The sequence below is a fragment of the Crocuta crocuta genome, unplaced genomic scaffold (genome assembly GCF_008692635.1).
Source record: "Crocuta crocuta isolate KB4526 unplaced genomic scaffold, BGI_CrCroc_1.0 scaffold299, whole genome shotgun sequence".
Lineage (NCBI taxonomy): Eukaryota > Metazoa > Chordata > Mammalia > Carnivora > Hyaenidae > Crocuta > Crocuta crocuta.
The window spans coordinates 8,494,100-8,501,912 of NW_027532747.1; the positions used below are offsets into that span (position 1 = coordinate 8,494,100).

Genomic DNA, 7,813 nt, shown 5'->3' on the forward strand with positions numbered 1-7,813 from the left:
CTAATTGGGGAGAGAAAGTCAAAATTACACTTAGGAGGTTATTCTCTCTTAGGCTGTGTCTACACAAGCACTTCAATGAAAGCATGAGGGAACAAAGTTTGAGGTGGTCTCCACACCAGCTCAAGATCTGGCCACGGCTTGCTATTTCATCGAGATGTCAAATTATCCAAATGTTGACAGAGCGACCTGTTATAAGGCTGGCTCTCATTTTCCATGTGACAACAGGCAACATTTTCAAGAGAAGCACTCAATATTTCAATAGGGCCTTCTTGGGGACACTTTTCCAATGCTCTTAAAATCAGGTAGCACATACATTTCAGGAATCTGTGACACTCCTTGAACATGGCTGCTTTGGGTGAATTTTCAGGCTAATTTGGCAAAAGAGAATTCAACACAATGAGTAGGTCTTGCTCTGTCCAAAAACATATGCCTTCCTGGGATTTGAGAACTGGCATAGACACAGCCTAACAGTACATGCACCTTATACTTTGTGAATGCAAAATACTGTACTCTACATTTGGTAATGAGACACACGACACACAGAAAAAGCTTAGAAAAGCCACTGGTCATTTCAAAAGCTCCACACATGATTATGGACTGAAAGAGTAACAAAGGAAGAAGAAAACAGAAAATAACATTCCCCCCTATTAAAGTAAGACCCTTCTCTGGGGAGTTTGCCACGTGTAACTATTATGAATCCCAGAAGGACTCTGATTCCAATGATCCTGAGGCTCCGTAAACAAACCTGTCCCTTAGAGTGCCTGGAAAGATTATTTCTGTGTACTCTTTTATCCCTATTTAGCCACTTTTTAAATCAAAGATAACCCAAAAACATATTAGTGAGGTTGCTATGTTGCTATGTTGCAACCCACAAAGTTCACTTGATAAATTTTGTTCTTTTATCCTTTGGAAAAGCCAAAGCCCTATACAAAGCAGGAAAAAGAAAAGGCTACAGAAATGCATTTAATACCACAATAAACATAATTAACCTGCTATTCAAGGTCAGTTCCCTGAAACATAGTATTTGGCCTGTTTTTATATCTACCCATTGACAAAACAAGGCTCGGTGTGATTATGGCGATAAGATTTCTTGAGTATCCAGGGAGTACAGGGATAGAGCCAAATTTTAAGGACTGATCCTGTCCTAAGACACAAGACTCTACAACTAAATGAAATTTGAAGCAGCAGATGATAGATAAAGTAATCAGACTCATCTCTTTGGGTCAAATAATAACTAAGTGTTAATGATCAAAATGATACGAAAGGTCTCCAAAGAAGACAAAGCCTATCAGATCTTCACGTCTCTGGGCAGATGTAACACAACGATCTGTTTTATTTCTTTACGTCCTTTAAAACATATGTTCCCTTTTGAAAAAGACCGTTTTTCAAGGAAATAGTTATGTGACTTCCATTACATAATTTTGAAATAATCCTCCAAACACTCCGGATGAGAGATGGAAGCAATTCCAGAAGGCTTCTCCCATTCAGAAAGGCTCATCTGAGATGGGCCCAAATGCAGAGCCCAGATTGAGGACCTCTGTTGTTTAACTGAATCTATCCAATTTTCCAGAAACTGGGACCGAAGCTGGTAGAAAAGATATTCTTCAGGAAGGATCTGAATGCTACCATAACTTAAAGAACTTCAGTCTCACAGTTCCGTCCATGGCCAACCTAGATTCTTGGACCTTTTAGCAATAAATGAACACTGGTTCCAATCCATCCTAGTGAGGTATTTCCAGAGCAGTCCTAACAAGTCAGAATCTACACAAAGGATCATGGGGCGCTTGGCCTTCTCCCTGGATTGGATTAGATGATGTCGCCTTTTGGAAGTCTAGACACCTCGTGACTTGCTCTAAAGACATACTCCTTGGTTCTTCACCTCTCATCTGAAAACTTCCAGGCTGGGATTTTACTCTACCTAAAGTTTCATTCTATTGCCTCCTTTGCAGAAAAGCTATCAATATAAAAAGTGTTGATACTGGAAATGATTTAAACCCAAGCAGGAAAAATTTCATTTTAGTTGCCTTACATCAATTCTTATTGAACAAGGAGGCTAGGAGGAAGCACATCAGCGAATTTAGGCTCCATTCAAATCTGTGAGCACAAAGTTCAGGAACAAACTAGAGACGACAAGATTATGACTTATGGCTCCACGTAGTGCCGACCAAGATGTACTTCACGGCCCTAAACAAGATGCTTCCAACACACAGGAAAAGGCTTACAAATGCTACTTAACCAAATTGCAGACAATTTTTTTTTTTACAATACATTTCTCATGAAATGGGCTTTAGAAGCATAGCAGTTATTTCTCTGGACTGCTCATTTAAAAACAAAATTAAAGCAGCGACATGAATAGGAAAGTTGGAACATTAATGAAGCAGTAGGTGATTTTTTGATTCCAGGATGATACCTGGGGGCGCTCTGCTATCTCCTAAGAAAAACATTGTCCAGAAACATATGACATATTCAAGCTAAGTTTGGGATAGAATTGATATAGGGAAAGTACCTTTTTCTTTCTCGCTGTATCTGCTTATGTTACTGTTGTCACTGTACAAAGGTCCTGCCGTGGCATGGGGCTTGCAGCTATGATACTGTGCATTGAGTGTATTGACTGTTATGTGAATCAGGTGCAGCAGGATCTTGCTGATGTCACAGTCTCGGTATGGATACTGCTCGATTAAATGGAGGGAGAAAAATATAAACAGTTATTTTGAAGGGTAAGCTTTTTCACTTGATCTTGCTAGATACTTTTCTCAGTATTTCTCGGGGGATAAAAAGAAATATACAGAAGAGCAAAACCATAAGCTTTTATTACGGCCTTATTTTGATGAGCGATCCTATTTCCTTCCTCTTGCACCAAACCATGGATGGCAGTGCCAGTTCACAGTTACAATTCCTTTCAAGAAAATTCTCTGGCATGAACACAACTTTCAATATTTTATTTTCTGGCATAATAATTAAAACAAAGATAAAATCTGAGATTCTGAGCACAAACAGAGATTGCTGATCTCAGTAGCCTACAATTTGTTATTTTTTTGTTTTTGATATTTGTAGCACATACACTGGCCTGGTCTCTATTTCTATTCCAATGGCTTTTTACTTCTCAACACTAACTGTACGTCATGATTCTTCCTCTGGAGGTCAAATTACTCTCCTGCAGAATTCTCAAGTTAGGTCTCTTCGGTGTTCTCCTCTCTGGGAGAAATCATTGCACATTGAGTGATGACAGCAACTCACCTTGTAAAGGATGACAAGCAAGGCCTTCAACCACATCTGCCGGATGTGAGGTTTTAGGGACCAGAGGGAACAACGAGGTGGCTGTTGAAAATAATGCCGCAGTTGAGGACAAGAGCAATATTTGAGCACCTGAACCACCAAAGGGAGAAGGTGTTTGCCCAAGTTAATGTTATAGTCCATAACCTGAAAGAGGAAAAATACTAATAACTGAAGGAAAGCTATAAAGAACGTTCATAAGCCTAAAGGAAAATGTGAACCATCAGAACAACAGGCAAAATATTTAAAAGGCATCTCACAAAATATTACCAGGAATGGCCAATGAACAAAGAGGAGGAGAAGTTAAACCTCACATGAAATTTTTTAAAGCTTCTATATTAAAATTATTTCAGTCCATGTAACTAATTGTTTAATGGGTCCACTAAATTATGAATTAAAAATAAAATTTTATCTATTAAAACGTCCTATTAAATTAGAATCAATGAAAACACCCACTATTGGTAATGACTGGGGAAACGGGCATTCTCAGATGTCACTGGCAAGGGTACTATTCAGCACAGCCTTTCAGGAGAGCAATTTAGCAGTATCTATTCAGAAGTAAGAAAAAGTATGCAGCCTCCAATACAGTATTTAAATAAATCCTAAGGAAAAAAAATCAGACAACCATTGCAAGATGTATACATGAAGATACAGCCTTATAGTCACCCCAAGTTGAAAATGACCTCCAGGGGTGCCTGGGGGGCTCAGTCGGTTAAGCGTCCGACTTCGGCTCAGGTCATGATCTCACAGTTTGTGGGTTAGAGCCCCGTGTCCGGGCTTTGCGCTGAAGGCTAGCTCAGAGCCTGGAGCCTGCTTCAAATTCTGTATCTTTCTCTCTCTCTGACCCTCCCCTGCTCGTGCTGTCTCTCTCTGGCTCTCAAAAATTAAAAAAAAAAAAACATTAAAAAAAAGAAAATGACCTCCATAGTCAACAATACGAGAATAGTTAAGTGAAAGATTGTTTGTATGACAACACTATGTACCCAAGTTTAAAAGAGGTTACCTATATTTATCCACATGTATAATATGATCCCATTATTATAGAAAATATGTGTGCATATACATGTACATGTATACATGTACATATGAACGTATATAAATTTGGAGCCAGCAATATACACCAAAATGTTAGTAACTTATTTTGTCATGGGTTTCCTGGAGATTTGTATTTGATTTTTTGCTTTATTAAAATATAAATGCATAATGTAAATATAGAAAGGGGGGTGCCAGGGTGGTCCAGTCCGTTAAGCGTCCAACCCTTGATCTCGGCTTGGGTCATGATCTCAGGGTTCGTAAGTCTGAGCCTCGTGTCGGGCTCTGTATTGACATTACAGAACCTTCTTGGGATTCTGTCTCTCCTTCTCTCTGCCCCTCCCCTGCTTGTGTTCTCTCACTCTCAAAATAAATAAACTTAAAAAAAATTTTTTTAAAAAGAAAGAGAGAAGTGAGAGAAGAAAGGAGGAAGGGAGGGGAGTCTGGACCTGAAATGGTGCACCCTCCCTTCATCACAAACCACTGAGTACTTGTGCTGATCCATCTAGTTGCCAGCATCAGCAAAAGACAACCGTGTGCATTTGGCTGCTAATTTGCTTATCAGTGTTCATTATGTTACAATCTATTTGAGCGAATTGATAAAAGCTACCATCACTGAGCTCCTACCATGAGACAGGCACTGATTAAAAGCTTTGCAATATGTTGTCTCTAATCTTTCAAAACAAAAATCTGTTACTAATGAGCAAAGAAGCAGAGGATGCCTAAGGCCATAACAGTTAATAACAGTGGCAGAGTTGAAATTCATATTAATTTCCCTCTAGCCCCATGTTTGATACCCTTTGCAGATTTGATTCTGGAGAGTGAGATTTGTAGCACTGGTCAAATTAGGCATACATACACCCAATAATACATTAATTCTGCCTTTTATCCATATTTCAAAGGAATTCTCACGGTGGTGGATGAGATACATGGGCAGATGTTCACTGCTGAGTTGTATGGAGTGCTGAGTAATTGGGAGCAATATAAGTATCCATCACGGGGGAACTGGAGAGTAAAGTACGATAAATGTACACCACGGTGTAAAATACAGCAGTTAGCAGTAACACACAACACAGAAAAAGCCAAGGGTGATAATGTAACATGGAGTTAAGTTGTATGATTAACTCAATTCTCCACTTGAAGCCAAAAACGGTAAGAGACTTTCAAAAACCCATAAACAAAAATTCTAACTCCCCTATTGTTTAATGGGTAAAGTTTCAGTTCAAGATAATGAAAGAGTTCTAGAGATGGATAGTGGTTACATAATAATGCAAGTATGTTTAATGCCACTGAATTGTATACTTAAAATGGCTAAAATGGTAAATTTTATGTTAGGTGTATTTCACTCCTGCCCCTCTGAAAAATCCTATCCTTCCTTTAAGTCTTACTCTTCTCATACTCCCTTCCACACACCGCTACCCAATAAAGTGACTTGCGTAAACCTTTTACACAGAACCAATGTTGGCCAAATGGAACTTAATGACTTGATTCTGCTAAAACCCCAATGACAGGACTCCCAAAACTTTACACTTACTTGGGCAATTCCTGCAATAAATGCATTAAAGCAAGTTGACAGGCGCATTTTTTGGGGTGCGATCATGAAGCAACCTTCCTGTTGGTCATAGCCGAGTAAGACATACAGGTGCCGCTTGACTGTGTTGAAGGCCTTCGCGCTGCTGATGTCTGACTCGGCGCTGCTCTCATCCTTGGCCATGAACTTCATGAGCACTGTGATTAGCTGGTGAACTGTCTGGTGGTCGATCCCCGCATCTTCCGGGAGCAAGTCCTTGATGGTGTTGTCATTCTCAGGAGACTGTTGGCCTGTCGGTACAGGAAGGGGCATCAGTGGGTGGCTCCCTCACAGGGAAGTTCCCGCTAAAATCTCGCTTGTCGATAAAGCGCCATTCTTGCTGCTTCCACTAAATACTGGAAGGGCCTGTTCTGGACAAACTTAAAGGCAAACTATGGCCCACCAGGGGTGGACGTTATTGAGTCCATCCACAACCAAGTATTTGGGAGTCATAAGGGAATAGAAATAAAAATAGAACAGCAAGAAAAATACCTAAATAAGCTTTGTATTTAGTGATTTTTAAAAATATCTTGGCAAAGTTTTATCCTCACTGATTTAAGTTTCTCTTCCAGCTTTGTAAAATAAGCACATAAAGATAACCACAAAAATAATATTCTAAAATCCACTGAGCACAAAAACATCCACTGAGTTATTCTGTTTAAATTATCATCTCAATCCGGTTATGGTCATCAGTCAGCTGGGGTGGGGGTCAGGGAGAGTAGGTTTTTTTTCCAAATCCTGAGATATTAGCAGCATGTGCTCTTTGAAGGACATAGTCAAAGTTATAAATAGCAAATTATAATCCTTGCTGTATGTAATGAGAAACATATAAGGGAGGGGACAGACAGAAAGAAAGAAGCATGAGCTTTTAAAAACAGAAAAATACCACATGAAAGTGAGCTGAGAGTTTACATGGAAAGAAAAATACCTCAGTCCCTGACTTACTCTCAACCTAACAAATAATTGTATCTGAGCAGCTCCCTGACGTGGACTTTCTCTCTGTTGTTTTTCAAAGTCAGAAATTATACCCTGTCTCCGCTTGTTTTTCTGCCTCTTCTGATCTGGCGTGGTTTGGGACTTTTGGTGACGGCAGAGTGAGAGTTGCTCTTCTATCTTTATGTTTGGGGGCTTATTCAAAATAACCTTTGCATTCGTGTTTCTCTGACAAGCAACATCAGAATTTCTCAATCAAAAACAAGGTTTTTGCCTGGTGGCTTAGGTGACACACCAGATTCTCATCTCTCATTCTGCCAGAAAAGTTCTGCTGAACGATGGACAGGCTTTGATTACAAACCATTATAAACCAGACCTCGATTACATCCGGTTTAACTGTGGGATGAAGGCTACAAAGAGGAGGTAGGTAGTAATTTATGTCCATTAACTCCTCAACTAATTTGGCCAAATCTCAGTCTTCCAGGATGCAGCCTTGAGAAACGAGATAGAGGAAATATTTCTGGGGACTGAGGGAAATCAACTATCTCAAGGCAAAACACTTCTCTCTAGAGCAGTGGCATGAAGGTAACGTCAATTTCAGAATTCACTAGTTTAGAAGTGCATGCAAGGTAATAAACTTGGCTGTCTAGTCTTCCCCAGAGGCTAAGAATAATGCTTGTCTGTTCAAAAGGGATATACTGAGAAGGGGTCATCGACAGTGGGCGAAGAGCAACATTGTCAGCTAAGTCTAAGCGCCTCTCATTCAGGGGAAACCGCTGGACAAGCTTCAGTAGGACTCTAGGACATTAACATTTTCTGTCTCATAGAGTCTGTGTATGAATAGTAAATGTGTGAATGTACTTTAGAGAAGCTGTCACCAAAAATTATTCCTGTAAAACCTAAGCACTGTTTATTACAGTGTTCCACATGCATCAATGACAGTGATCAATAATTTGCTAGCACCGTTATTTATTAGGCATGAATCAGCCACTGGGGGGGGGGGGG

At 39.8% G+C, this 7,813-nt stretch overlaps 1 protein-coding gene across 3 annotated transcripts in view; it reads right to left on the reverse strand.

Annotated features, from left to right (window-relative positions):
* UNC79 (unc-79 subunit of NALCN channel complex) overlaps positions 1-7,813 on the reverse strand; it is a 207,326-nt gene that overhangs the window by 90,925 nt on the left and 108,588 nt on the right. For all 3 annotated transcript variants that reach the window (XM_077780866.1, XM_077780865.1, XM_077780867.1), the window contains 3 exons: positions 5,840-6,126; positions 3,238-3,420; positions 2,507-2,669 (listed from right to left, as the gene is read on the reverse strand). In XM_077780866.1, coding sequence (XP_077636992.1) covers positions 2,507-2,669; positions 3,238-3,420; positions 5,840-6,126 — 633 coding nt within the window. The remainder of the gene's footprint in view (positions 1-2,506; positions 2,670-3,237; positions 3,421-5,839; positions 6,127-7,813) is intronic.